The 15,515-nt window shown below is 37.1% G+C and overlaps 1 protein-coding gene across 5 annotated transcripts in view; it reads right to left on the bottom strand.

The window, feature by feature from the left end:
- Positions 1-458: 458 nt before the first annotated feature.
- Positions 459-15,515, bottom strand: part of PRKAG2 (protein kinase AMP-activated non-catalytic subunit gamma 2) — a 458,678-nt gene continuing 443,621 nt past the window's right edge. For all 5 annotated transcript variants that reach the window (XM_069084051.1, XM_069084042.1, XM_069084057.1 and 2 more), the window contains 3 exons: positions 14,674-14,820; positions 5,767-5,860; positions 459-1,256 (listed from right to left, as the gene is read on the bottom strand). In XM_069084051.1, coding sequence (XP_068940152.1) covers positions 1,225-1,256; positions 5,767-5,860; positions 14,674-14,820 — 273 coding nt within the window. In that variant the 3' untranslated portion in view covers positions 459-1,224. The remainder of the gene's footprint in view (positions 1,257-5,766; positions 5,861-14,673; positions 14,821-15,515) is intronic.

Consider the following 15,515-nt stretch of genomic DNA (forward strand, 5'->3'; position numbering starts at 1 on the left):
GCATGTAGAATTTTATTCAATACATGCAGAAATAAGTGATTATTTTTTAAGAACTTTTCTAACAAAATGATATAGTAGGACTTGTTTTAATTTCTTCAGTCTGCAAAGGAAAATCTACAATTATATAGTCTCAACATTTTCAGAGCATTTACATTAGGAAATATTCCTCTCCTTGCAACTGTATGACAATACTGTATATGCCACAATAGAATTTACAAAAAAAAAAGTTGTATCAGCAGTCATACAAACATCATGATTTTACATTGCAATACACAAGAAAAAAAAATAGACATTTCTCTGGCACTTCATTTCTTCAATAACTGCTGCCTATTTACAATACAGTACAGAGTAATAGGTTTCAATGCATGCTTTTAGACTCTTAACTTTTTAAGTCTAATAAAGGCTATTCAGGAAGCCATATCCTTTTCAGGTCCAAACAAATAACGAGAAATCTGCCATTTTTTTTGTATAACAATCAACAGTTTATTAATGGATATGGTGAAGTTTTAACTATCCACCAAAAGATGTGTAAAAAATTGCCATGAAAGTAAAAATAAATAAAGCTGTTTTTAAAATCAATCTTGGTTTACATCTTAGTCCAGAATGCAACATTTAAACACAAAACTCATTAAAGTTTTAAAGTAAATCTATTTATATTCAAAGTACAGCTTTTATGACAAATCTAATGAAAACTTAAACTGATTTGGTAATAGGTTCAAAGACTTTCACATTCAAACACAGTTTTCTCTTCACACAAATACTTTCTCCAACAGTGATGGGCAACAGTGATGACATATTGCTGTATTCTGACATAAGGCACTAGGTTAGGAATATGCCATACACTCACCTTATGTCACATTTACATGTTCTTAGCTATCAACCAGCTCTTTCAATTGCAAAAAATGATAGAATTTCAGGACGTAGTACAATTTAAAGGATGACAGCATATTAAATCTTTCAGAAAAGGCCTGGAAATATATATGCATATATATATATATATTTTAATACAAGACAGTCTTTAAACCTATCAAGCTCTCTTTGTCATGCTTAGTTTAGACATCACTGGGGAAAATAAAGATTCATTACCCATCACTCTACCGTGATCAACATTCTTATAACCATTACTCTCTTCTATTGCAGTCAGTGTTCATGAGGCAAAAACTTGACCCAGAAACTTTGTTCACGTTCTCCTACATTCACTGAAGGCTTCTATGTTCACCGTGGTCATTCTGCTTCACTTTCCTTTTGTTTGGCACCTATTATCATACAGGGAAAATGAGTTTTATGGTATAGTGTGAACATCTCTGATGACTTTACTGTCTTCATAATATGAACACACACATATTTATGTCACTTCTGGCCTCTCAGGCACCCAGGCTCAAACCTTGGAGCTCTCTCTCTCCCTCCTCTCTCAACCACCATATTCAACGATCCTGTAAGTCCTGTTAGTGTTTTTACAATATCTTTCACATTCATCACTTTGTATATATTCCCCACTGACAACATTTGCATTTAAGATGACATTACCTTTCACCTGGGATATTTCAACTAACCTCAAAAATGATCTCTCTGCAAGATTTAGCTTCCTAAAAACATGGCTCTAGTCACATCAACCCATGCTCAAAAACTTTCAATAGTTCCCCACTACCACCAAATACTGTACTAACTTCTAAACCTGACAGTCAAGGCCTTCCATGATTTGGGCCCAGACTCCCTTTCCAACTTTATTCTCCACCTGTTTTTAAAAAAATTTTTTTTTAAAAAGCAATTGGGGTTAAGTAACTTGCTCAAGGTTACACGGCCAGTTATCTCTGGGTGTGGTGCTAAGTATCTGAGCCCGGATTTGATCCCCAGGTCATCCCGACACTGGAGCCGGTGCTCTTACTCGCTGTGCTACCTGGCTGCCCCATCTCCACCCATTTTTGTAAAATAAAACTCTGTTTTCTTATGTTTATAATTTTGCTTAATTGGTTCTCTCTATTTGGAATGATGTCCCCCTCATGCCTTCACTAACTTCAGTTCTATCCATCTAATTCTCTTTTTTAAGACCAGTTTAAGATTGTCTTCCTCCTGAAACTTTTTTGATTGCTCCAGTTGAAAGTAATGTTTCTCTCTTTTAAATTACCATAGGTCTCTCTATTCTCTCACTGTACTTTCACATCCTACTTGGTAAATTGTTCATATATATATATATATATATAAAACATATGCATCACATATATGTTTAAAATACAGTCCTGATTTTCAGAAAAGAAAAGAGTGGTATCTTCAAACTATAGACCAGTGAACTCATTGACTTTGGTTCCTGGAAAAATTAAAGAACATATTATAAAGGGATGCTTTCTGACCATTTAGAAAGGTAAGCAGTTCTATATAAGTATAAATATAGATTCTTCAAGAACAAATTATATCTAATAACTCTGTTAAAAGAAGACATAAATAAGTCCAGTCTAGCTAGCAGATAAGAATGCTACAGACAGAGGCAGCCAGGCAGCACAGCAAGTAACAGCACTGGCTCCAGTGTCAGGATGACCTGGAGATCGAATCCCAGGCTCAGACACTTAGCACCCACCCAGAAACACCTGGCCGTGTAACCTTGAGCAAGTTACTTAACCCCAATTGCTTAGGGGTGGTCAGGTGGCTCAGTAAGTAAGAGCACCGGCTCCAGTGTTGGGATGACCTGGAGATCAAATCCTGGGCTCAGACACTCAGCACCACACCCAGAAATAACTGGCCGTGTAACCTTGAGCAAGTTACTTATCCCTGATTGCTTAAAAAAAAAAAAAAAGAACGCTATAGACATAGTATACCTGTATTTTGGCAAAATATCTGTCATCTTTGTGAACAAAATGCAGAAATATGATATAGATAATATTATAGGTTGGTAGATTTAGAACTGTTTACGTGACTGGATCCAATGATTAGTTATTAATGGTTTATTGTCATTCTGTTGGAAGGTCTCTAGTAGAATGCCCCAGGGATCTGTCCTTTGCACTGGGATATTCTAGCCTATGAAGATCTTTTTGGATTCTGATTGTCATGCAATGTGCTAGGCATTCTTCCTAGCTCTGTGTCACCTGAAAATCTGGCAAATGTTATTTGTGCCTTTATCAAGTCATTGATAAAAAAAAAAATGTTGAACATCCCAGGGCTAAGAGCAAATCCTTAATAAAATAATGATTAGGTTTAAGAGATAAAATTCTTCAGCTAGATTAAAAAAAACCAATTTCAGGCATAAAAATAGAGCAGGCACAGCTAGTCAATAGATTATATGGAAAAGACCTGAGGTTTTTAGTAGGTGCAAGTTCAATGAGATGCCAGTGCAACATAACAGTTTAAAAAAGCTAATGTAACTTTTACTGTATAAATAGAAAAGTAGTTTCCAGAATTGAAAGGTAGTGAGGTAGCTGGTAATAGTCCTGTTGTATTCTTCCCTAATCAACCACAGATGTAATGTGGTGTTTAGTGAGAGGCTCCACATTGTAAGAAGAAAGGGAAATGAAAAACGGGAATAAATCCAGAGGATGATGACGAAGGAATTTTATAGAACTTGTGACTGAATCATACAAGGACCAGGGAAAGAGAAATGGGGATGTTTAGAATGGAGAAAAGAAGCTCTGAGTGGGTGAACATGATGGCTGATAAAGTCTTTGAAAAACTGTCATGTGGAATAGGGTTTAAACCTATTTGATTTGACCCCACAGAGAAGAACTAGGAACAGTGGGGAACAGCACTGGGATACAATTTGATTGGATGAAAGGGAAAAAAAAAACCTTCCAAACAAGTAGAGTTGTTTAAAAGCAGAATGGACAGCCTCAGAAGTTAGGACGTCTCTTATCATTCAAATGGAGATTTTTGGTGATGCTATAAAGGTGCTATTACAATGTAAAACATCTTCTGGCAAAAAGGAGCTTGACAAATAATTTCTCTTCCCTACCCTACTGCTGAGCATTCTGTTTAAAAGTGAAATGAAAGCCTGGCTTCACTGTACAAACAACCCTATGGCGGAGGAGTAGGTTGGAGTGTTGTACATTTTGTCTAGTGAAAAGCAAGGCATTTACACATATTTAAATTTTATACTTCTTTCAATCTGACAGACCTTAATCAAGTGCTTACCATGTGTCAGGGTGTTATACCTTTGCCAAACCACATACCACCTTACACGAGTAGAGTACTTGGTATTCTTAAAAACATTTATAACCATGATTATTACCAAAGGGTATGCAAAAACACATTAGTCACTGTTAGTTCATCATGGGCAATGTACAGATTACAAGTGTTTCTTAACTCTTCAAGTTCCTTTCTAAGTAGATTTTTGGAACATGGAACCTATTTTCCTATAGAAATGTTATACATGATAGTTTCCAATTAAGCCCACAAAAGCCTAATTAATCCACAATGTACCTGAAGTAATAATATAAATAATACTATTTTACCTTTACTTAAAAACACTTTTCATATTATGTTTCTTGGAGAAAAATATATTCAAAGTCCAGCTATTGGCACGACTCCCCTTGGTTTTGAGTGCTATCAAATGGGAAAAGGATAGTAAATAAGTCCAGGTGAAAGTCACTAACTTGTTAATTTTCTACCTTTCTGGGTCATTTATTTTTCATAACTAGGCAGCAAAAAGATAGCTGCCTCCACTAGGAATAGGGCTTTAGATTTGGGCCTCCCTTGCCATCCATTTGCATGTGAGAGCTGTTCATAAGTAGGAATCCATTTTTCTTGAGTGAGTTTACTACTGACTTCCTAACAAATGGTAACCAATGCTATAAAAATATACAGAAATACTTGGCTTCTTTGGAGTTCTTGTAATGTCACTATATTTTTGTTTTGTTTACAATTCCTATTAATGTGGACAAAGTATGGTCTTATATTATTTTTAGTTGGATACAAGAGTTGATAAAGCAGAGGAAAGAAAGATCTGGTGGTTTTTTGACCTCTAAAATTATTCTCCTTTTAAATTTATGAGAATAAGACAAAACCAACTCTCTTCTAACACTTCCCTTCTACTTATTTGCTACTCCAAAAAACGAGACTCATTCCTGAGATAAGTAAGAATTATCTCTGGTCTGTTCGATACCTTAAATTTTATTACAGGGAAAAAGTTAGTATTTAGACATTCTGATTATATATCAAGTCATTTTTTTCTTATGAAAATAGGGTTGGTTTTCATATTTTCTTACTAGTATTCATATTCCTAAGTAAAATAAAACTGAAGAGGTCAAAGAATCCATGGCATAGTAAAAGTCAGGATGCATGTAGAGACCTGGGCTCTGATTTTGGCTCTGACAATTATATGACAAGTATGTGACTTTGGAGACGAATTATTTCACCTTAGTGTCATCTATAAAATGGGGACAACGATACTTACACCGTGCCTGTCACTGGGTTGTTTGTTGTAAGGAAAGTGTTTTGTAAATCTTAATTTCTTATATAAAAGTGAGTTATTGTTAATGGAAATGAGTATGATAGAAATCTTAAAAATATTTTAGGCCACCTAGGAATTCCTGGGTATCAACACAATACTTGAAAATTACAATTTTTTTATAAGTCTTTGCTTTACATCTACATAAAGCAAGGAACTCAAAAGAAATGAGAAAGACTGATAAAACTTGGGGTCTTGTTAAAGTAGAGCAACAACTAATAGGTGGTGGGATTTAAGGGAAAGTTATTTGCTACAACAATATGGGATCACCATGGTATGCTATATCTAGTCACACCTGCAAACTTATGAGAAAAGGCAAAAGTCAGCATGTATACCTGCTGGTGTGAGTACCAGGGCTTGTAGAATGTCTGACAGTGAGATGATACCCACAATGCTATCTGCTTCGTTTACTACAACCAGCCGATGAACCTGTAAACAAGAAAAAAAAGTTCGTGGATGTTGGTGCTTTATTTTTTATTTTAAAATGCGTAATAATGAAAAGAAATTCATTAGTTCAGTGCAGTCTGGTGAACACATTCTCACCAACTCAGAGAAACATAATAACTCAGAACAAGAAAGTGCTTCAGATCTAATGGTAATGTTGATTGATTACTTGAATTATTTGTAAGAAAATTAGCCAGGAGTATGTAGCTGACATTTATATTTGAGATGCCTTAAAACTTCAGAGGAGAAAAACATTATAATTTAATACATAGAACAAAGAAGATAGAGTTATCTTCCTTTGAAATGCACGTGTTCCTCTATTAATTTCCAAGAAATGGTATCTTGCTTCAGCAATATACCCCTTTACATGGGAAAGATGTCCAAATGATTATGCAAATAGTAAATAATAAAATGAAATATCTTAGATTACTTGATTTTAAATTGCCTTTCAGTCAAGAAACTCACATACTGAGAATAATTTCTCTGATATTTACTGTTTAGATGCTTTATTAACCATTATAAAGTGAAATGGTTTTCACTGACCTCCATTTTTATGCCTTAAGAAAAAAACAACAGGGGTGGCTAGGTGGGGTGGCTAGGTGGCAGTGAATAGAGCACTGGCCCTGGAGTCAGGAGGACCTGAGTTCAAATTGGGCCTCAGACACAACACAAAAAACTAGCCCTGTGACCTTGGGCAAGTCACTTAATCCCAAGTGCCCTACCTTCCCCCCTCAAAAAAAAAAAAAAAAAAAAGAAAACAAACAAACAACAAAAAACTATCTACAAAAATTTTTCCTGCTTCTGGATGATATTTTGAAAGCACTACTCAAAATAAAGAAATCCTTACCAATGAGTACAGGAGTACAAAACACTAACTCTGTTCTGACTCAAAGAACCATTAAGACTTTAGGACTGAGGTAACTACATACCAGTTAGGGTACCTTAGAGATCCTCTTCTCTTGTATTTGAACAGTCATACCAACCTGATACAAAATGGGGAACACAGGAAAGAGATAGAAAAAGGGGGAAATTCTTTTTTTTTTAACATATTTTCCTCTAATATGATGTTGGTGATGCTTTTGATATAATATTTTTTGGGGGTGGTGGTGGTAAAATATACTTAATCACTTGGTTATCTTTCTCATGTCAAATATCACAAAATTTCTCTCAAGTTTATCTCAAAAGGAAGAAGTCAGATTAAACTAAAGCTCTTCAGTAACAGTAAAACAGGACAGAAGAGGTCTAAGAAGACTTTAAATTGTCTCCCCATAGGAGACTATTTGAAGATTCTATAATAATTATTTAAAGTAACAATCCTTTCACTTAGTGGAATTTAAGGGTTCTCCCAGTTAGAGAAGCTATTATGTCACTAATTAAAGCTGACTGCAAAATATATTTCCTATTTCGACCCAGGCTAGGAATTTTCCCTGTTCATACTATCAGATTCACATGTATTCAATATTTACAGGATGGCCAAATAGTCAATTTCAATACAGACATCTAAGAATGTAAATTACTCAGTTGAAATACAGTATTTCAAATTGTGGAAATCAAACAACTCACTTAGAAATTAAATTACTGTTGCAAAGTTACTTTTTCTAGCTCATCAAAAGAATGAAGATTCTAAAGCGAACAAGGCTGTTGATAATTTTAGGCAAAAATTCAATTCTTTCTTATTAAGTTTATTAAGATATCTTATTCCTGGTCAATTTTGTCTTATGGAAAGTCTGGAAGTCCATAAAACAAAACAAAACAAAAATCATCAACTGAAGAACTTAATATGTTTAATATAGATTCCTGGCCAGGGAACAAAAGCTAGTAAAATGCATTTTCCTAGCCTTGCAAATCTTATCAAGAAAGACTTTACACTGAAAAAGGAAAGGAAAATGGAGAAAAATGTCTATGAATATGTCCACCAAGCTAGATTAGCAACAATGGAGGAAGACAAAGAGTGGTAGAGATACCCAGAAATTCACAGCAGGTAAAAGTCAGAAGAGGAGCTAGGGACTCCAGATGTACAGATAACAATGTGTGCTAAAGATCTTAATGCAGGTAAGCAAAGCTGATCCAGCAGGTGTCACTGAGACTTGGTGGGATGAGGGCCATAACGAGAATACAGTTCTGGAAAGGCATACCTCATTCAAAAGAAATGGAAGAGTGGGTGGGTGAGGAGGAAGAGCCAAAAGAATATTGTATATTAAAGAGATATACTTGTGAGAAAATCCAACAGTCAGAGCTGGAGAAGTACTATAGAGAGAGCATTTTGGTGAAGATCAAGAAGGGGAAATCAAAGTGGTATTATCATCAGTGTATACTACAGTCTACCTGGGCAGAAAGAGGAAATACATGAGTTCAAGAAACAGACCACAAGCCAGGCATAGAGGCATCTTTTATTATCTAGGTAGCTGAGACAGCTTTTTTTTTTGTTGTTGTTGGTATATGATCCTTTATTTTGGGAGTGCAGAGCCAGTGGAAAACCAACTGCTTCTTACACGTGGTTTAAAAATGGTGAAGCCATTGTGCCAGAGGTAAGTACATTTTTATATATACTGATACATCGGTATTAATCCCATGGCCTTGAATTTTAGTTAGATTGTTTTTAATTAGATATATTTATAAATTGTTCCTGTTGTAACAGGCAAAAATGGGAAGTACTGAGACAAATATTATGATGATTAAAATAAGAAAAAACAAAACCTTTACCTTAAATTTTCATTCATAAATGACAAAGTCAATTTTCCCCAGAATTCACAGAATCTAGGATGTAGAGCTCAGAGGATCCTTAGAGGTCATTTTGTCCAACCTCCTAATTTTATAGATGAGGAAGCAGAGATGCACAGAGTGGAACTTCCTTGCCCAAGGTTACACAGGTTCTCTGATTCCAATCCCATTACTCTTTGCTTCTCATAGTTTAGTCACACCTGTTGCCTTTAAATTAAGCCAATAATTTCTTCAATCTTCTCCTTAATTTTGCATGTGCTTTCTCTGTAAGAGCTTCTCATGCTTCTTGTATCTGAATGTCAAATTTTCTATTCAATCCTTGTGTTTTCATCAAGAATGCTTGAAAGTCCTCTATTCCACTGAATGACCATATTTTCCCCTGAAACATGATACTCAGTTTTGCTGGGTAGGTGATTCTTGGTTTTAATCCCAGCTCCTTTGACCTCTGGAATATCACATTCCAAGCCCTTCAATCCCTCAGTGTAGAAGCTGCCAGATCCTGGGTTATCCTGATTGTATTTCTACAATATTGAAATTGTTTCTTCTTGGCTGCTTGTAATATTCTCTCCTTGATCTGGGAATTTCGGAACCTGGCTATAATATTCCTAGGAGTTTTCTTTTTGGGATCTTTTTCAGGAGGTGATTGGTGGATTCTTTCAACCTCTATTTTGCCCTCTAGTACTAAAATATCAGGGCAGTTTTCCTTGAGGATTTTTTGGAGGATGATTTCTAGGTTCTTTCTTTGATCATGGCTTTCAGGTAGTCCAATAATTTTAAAATTATCTCTCTTGTATCTATTTTCCAGGTGAGTGGTTTTTCCAATGAGATATTTCACATTGCCTTCTATTCTTTCATTTGTTTGGATCTGTTTAACAGCATCTTGATTTCTCATAAAGTCATTAACTTCCATTTTCTCTAATCTAATTCTGAAGCAATGATTCTCCTCAGTGAGCTTTTGAGATTCTTTTTCCATCTGGCAAATATAGCTTTTTAAGGCATTCTTCTCCTCATTGCCTTTTTGAGCCTCTTTTCATTTGAGTTAGTCTATTTTTTAAGGTGTTATTTTCCTCAGTCAGGCTGTTGACTCTCATTTCGTAATTTTCTTGCATCGTTCTCATTTCTCTTCCCAATTTTTCCTCCACTTCTCTTATCTGCTTCTTAAGGTCCTCTATGGCCTGCAACCAGCTTGTATTTTCCCTTGAAGCTTTTGGTGCAGGAGTTCTGACTTCACTGTCTTCCTCCTGTTCATGCTTTGATCCTTTTTGTCCCCAAAACAGGAGTCTAATGTTGGAATCTTCTGTCTGCTTTGCTTCCTTTGCCTGGTCATGTTGCCACTCAATTACTTGACTTCTGGGCTTTTTTGCCACAGTAGGACTCTGCCACCAGACAGGGGAGCTTCGTACCAAACCCTGGGGTTTTCTCAGCTGCCAGAGGTATTAGTTGGGTGCCCTCTCTGAAGCCTCCACACGCTCTGGCAAGCTGGTCACACACCCCAGGACCTCCACCCTAGACCTCAATCAAGATCCAAGCAGGTTAAAGCAAGAGCGATTATCCCTCAGACTGGTGCTTGGTGCCCCTACACTCTGCAGGCCAGGAACTGAAGCTGCCATGTGGGAGTGGCTGCACAGCCACAGCTCCTCAGTGGCTTCTCACCCCGGGGGCAAAAGCTGATGCACTTCCAACTACTGGGTCCCAAAGTCCAGACTGCACCGACCTCTCACTTTGTCCTTACCATCTATATGTTGGTAATTCTGGAAATGGCCACAGCTGCTGGTGATCTGGAGTCCCTCCAGCCAGTGGCTGGTGGAGCTGGGCTCAGCTCCCAGAGCACTGTGCTGGACTATTCCTGCTGGGGTGCCGGGCTGTCCTCAGCGGGAGGTTAGCTTCTCTGTGTCATTTTGTGGGTTCTGAAGCTCCAAAGTTTGTTCAGAGTCCCCTTTTACATGGATTGGGGAAGGTGGAAGCCAGAGCCATGCGGAGGACCTGCTTCTACTTTGCCATCTTCTGAGACAGTTTTTTTTTTTTTAAAGCAACTGGGGTTAAGTAACTTGCTCAAGGTTACACGGCCAGTTATTTCTGGGTGTGGTGCTGAGTATCTGAGCCTGGGATTCGATCCAGGTCATCCCGACACTGGAGCTGGTGCTCTTACTCGCTGAGCCCCCTGGCTGCCCCTAAGCAATTGGGGTTAAGTAACTTGCTCAAGGTTACACGGCCAGGTGTTTCTGGGTGGGTGCTAAGTGTCTGAGCCCGGGATTTGATCTCCAGGTCGTCCTGACACTGGAGCCGGTGCTCTTACTCACTGTGCTACCTGGCTGCCCCTATCTGAGACAGCTTTTAACCAAAACAGAGCAGCTAATAATTCTTTAACTTGCCTTGATGATCATTTCATACTTCAAAAGGTAAAGGAACCAAAAAGGGAAATCCAACTCTGGTCTTCACCAATAAGGAGAAACTGGTTGCTGCAATAATAATGATGGCAACCTTGTGGAAAATTGACTATTCCATCTTAGAATTTGTAATACAGAAAAGTTAGCTCTACTTTGCTATTTTGGGAGAGATTTCAAAATATTCAAAGAAAGGAAAGATAGAATCCCATAGATAAAAATGCTATCAGGGAAGCAAGCCCAGAAGGGGTGGGAAGCTCTCAAGAATTCAATTCTGAAGACACAGAGCAACAACTCTCATGTGGGGAAAAAGTCTGAAGAGAACAAATGCATACACAGGAAATTCAACTATCAAATTAGATTTTTTTAAAATTAAGATTTTCCCAATTATGAAGCATTTCTCTTTTCTTACCAACTTAGATCTTAAAGATGTACAGAAGATGGAAACAAGATAACTAAGGATGCATACAAAAACACGGCATGACAGGAGTGGCAAAACTCAGAATGTTTCAGTTGAAGCTGGCAAAGAAAACAAAGGACATTCAGAAAGGAGCTGCTATTGCTCAGGGTGGATGGAATGATAATGGATAAGGAAGAAGACAGTGAGCAACTCATCTCTTATTTTGCTTGTTTTCTCTGCCAAACAGAGTTTATATCCAAGAGAAGGAGGGAGATAAAAAGAGTTGCTAGATGCCCTTGATGAGCTAAAATCATGTGATCCAGATGAACTACATTCTAGGGCATTGAAAGTATGGGTAGAAGTTGATTCTTGAGTACAGTGACCTTTGAAAACCCCTGGAGAAATGTATAGCTTCCACAGAACTGGAGAAAGGTTAATTATAACTTAATTAAAAAAAAAAAGGGAAGATGGTAGAATCTGCAAAGTAAAGGCCAATGGGCTTGCCTTTGGTTGTTGGCAAATTTTTGGAATATAACAACAGGAACACCTGGAAAAGGAAGCAGGGACTACAAAGTGCTATCACGGCTCTGACAGGAACAAGCTGTACCAAACTAACAGTGTCCTTTATTATAGGGTTACTCAACTTGTAGATCAGGGGAATGTTGCAGATACAGCTTACCTAGATCTTAGCAAAGCATTTAAAAAATTTTTATGCTACTTTTGTGGACATGCTAAAGACATATAGACTAATGATAACACACTTAGGTACATTTAAGTTGAATGGCCCGACCCAAAGAATAGGCATCAATAGTTTATTATCTATTTGCAAGGAGAGCTCCTGGGCTCTGTGCTGTGTAACATTTTATCAGTGAATTAGCGAAAGGTATAGATAGCATGCATATCAAATCTACAAATGACTGAAAGCTGAGAGGGACAGCTAACACACTGGAGGATAGATAGCTTGGTATAACTGCCAGAGCACTCAACCTGGAATCTCAGACATAGGTTCAAATCTTGTCTCAGAAACTTATTAGCTATGGAAGTGAAGTTTATTGACTTCTAACCTCTCTAAGTCTATTTCCTCATCTGTAAGATGAGGATAACAGCCCCTATCTCAAAGGGTTGTGAAGACCAAACAAGATAATTTAGAAAAAAACATTTTGCAATCTTTAAAGTATTATATTAATGTAACCTACTAATATAATATTATTGAGTCAAGATTCAAAAAGATCTTGATGGGACAGAATATTGAGATAAATCTAGCAGGATTAAATTAAATATGAAAAATACAAAGTTTTATACCGGCGCTCAGAAAATAACTTGAGATGTATAATATGGGGGAGGTGCGCATAGACAGTTGGTCTGAAAAGGATCCTGGGGTTTTAGTGGACTGCAAGCTCCCATATGAGTCAATGGTTTGATCTGGCAGCCAAGAAAGTGAGTGCAATGTATTTTCAATGCCTAGGGAAGTGACCTCCACCTTGGAAATCTCACCTCTACAATATCGTGTTCAGTTCTGGACACCACAGTTTAGGAAGGGCAATATTAAATTGGAGAAGAGTGTGATCAGAATAGTGGAAAACCTTCAGTTCATGCTCAGGGGGACTGTTTGAAGGAACACAGGATAGTTAACATTAATAAAGAGACGACTTAGAGGGGTAGGGAGGCAGAGGTAGGGAGTTACCAACTGTCTTTAGGAATCTGAAGGGCTGCCACATGGATGAGGGGATGGATCTGTTTTGCTAGGTACTAAAGGATAGAACTCAGAGCAACATGCAGAAGTTGTAATGAGACAAATGGAGGCTGGATGTCAAGAAAAACTTCCAAATGATTGGAGGTGTCCAAATGTGGGCTGGGCTGCCTTGAGCAGTGATGGGCTACCTCACATTGGAAGGCCTCAAGGAGAGGTGGATGACCACTTGCTGAGTGTTTTGCAGACGTGGGTTATTGCTCTGGTAGAGGCTGGCCTAGATGTTTCCTGAGGTCCCTTCCAACTCTGGGAATCTGTGAATGAGCTACTGCTTTTACAGTTAGAGATGCCTTCTTCTCTTCAGTTTAATGCAGTTATCTCTAAGGACATGAATAAAAATTAAAACATAACCTGAGTCAGTTGAAAATTAATGGAAAATAAGTAGCTCTGGATATTGGATTCAAGTTGTAAAGGCAAAAAAAATCACATACCATTTATCATTAAACACATTAAGGAAGATGAACTTAAGACTATGGAAATTACTTCAAACTAAGAAAATCTGGACTGAGGTTCCTGAAGATAAGCAAGTGCTTGGCACTCAGTATGCTCATAAAAAATGTCTTTTCATTCATTTGTTAATTCATGAAAATTAGTAAGTGTGCTGCAAAGATTTTAGATGGGTTGCAGAAGACTCCTAAAAGATGTGCCTGAACTTTGTCTGAAGCATGTGCACTTTTAGAGACAGATTTTAAAATTTAATTACATGTAAAGACATTGGCATGAAAAATAATTAGCTACTTTTCCATTGAGAATTCAGTCTCATTCTATTATAGTGATGGGAAGGCATTTACAGTGAGATATCAAAGCAGACTAAACAGTGTACTACATCATGTTTTATTATTTGTTTTGTCTAACTAATGGACTGTCACAGATGAGACATGCTTTTCTTCCTCCCCCCAAAGGCTGATAACAAGGTCTTGTTTTTACTTAAAAAAAATTTACAATCATAGAATTATGATACATTGAAAAAATAATTTCTTCTTAGGTTTTACATGAAAAGAGTGGTGTTTTGAAAATTCCCTAAGTGAAAGAAAATTTGAAAGGTTCTCTAGATTCATAGGCAGCTCTGAGTGTGATGGAATTTTTAAGCTGTACCAAATTTAGAGGTGAAGAACCTGGTGTGAACACAGAAAATGACTGGGTCATTCTTTCCTTAGTTAATGTCATATAAATTATATCTCTCTACTACTGGAAGTTTCTGAGCAGAATGAATACTTGTTGGGCATTTATGTTTTAGGTGGGAGCCAGATTCAGGTCTTTGAATTGTGAGATTTTATATCTTTTAATTTTTTAAATATCCTGAAGCAGTGTCTATGTACTATAACTATTTTCCTCAAAGACTTTTTTCAAACTGTGAAAAGAATCTTTTAAATACTGTGGATTCAGCTCTGCTATGAGAAGAAAAGAGACTTGTCTTAAACTGACTTTGACTATTACCTTCCATAGTCTGTGTTTCAGAAGTAATTGAAGTACTATTTAGCACGGCTTCCTGCATGCTGACCTAAAAAAAAAAGTCTTACAGAAAGAGACAAAGTGATCTCACCTCTGCTTTTACTATCCTATCCACGATGGTCTCCAGTGTTTCCAGCTTGCTGCACTTTACAACACCTTCAAAATATTGGGAACGGTGCTGAAGGGCTTGCGTCACTGTGATATCTAGGTTATTATATGTTTTTTCAGCAGCAAGGTTCTATGATAAAGTAATTAAGAGTTAAATCCTATGATTTCAAATCACTATAATGATAAAACATTAGTAACCTGAATAACCTAAATTATATAGGCAACAGCTTTTTGATGAGTAAGTACCAAAGTAGAATAAAATGTTTCTACCAATTTATAATACAGCCCAAATTACTGTGTTATTGCATAGCTGTGATCAATAATAACTAGAGAACATATATTATTTTCTAATACTAATGCAATTCTGTGACCCTTACCCCCAAATTAATGTTTCCTTTTTTGGCTGCTAGTAAAGTATCATACTCTGATGGAATATGGACCAGTGAACCAGTATGTATACACAGGATTAACTTAACTAGCCACAAGGCTGTCACAGGGCCAAAGTGCCAAAGGATCATTCACTTGCTTAGGAGTAATTTTAACAGTTCTAAGGGTACTGGTTATTATTGTGGAGGGCTTGGAGAACCGTATACAGCCAACAATAATGCTAAGGGCAAGAGGAAATTTCCAGAGATCTAAATGACTTGGAGGCTTCTAATGAACTCCAGAGAGCTCCTAGCAAAGAAGTGAACAAAACTTTAGTGGTGGGAGCACAATGGGATGGGGACAAACTTGCATATAAGCACCCTGGGGTTTCCTAGACTAATTAGAGCACGTGGAGGCAGTTTAAGACTTACCCTGGTTCAAATCCATACCAATGAAGGC

Source organism: Petaurus breviceps, unplaced genomic scaffold (assembly GCF_028583685.1).
Source record: "Petaurus breviceps papuanus isolate PSGF00001 unplaced genomic scaffold, PetGlider_PUasm1.0 115, whole genome shotgun sequence".
In the NCBI taxonomy this organism is placed as follows: Eukaryota; Metazoa; Chordata; class Mammalia; order Diprotodontia; family Petauridae; genus Petaurus; species Petaurus breviceps.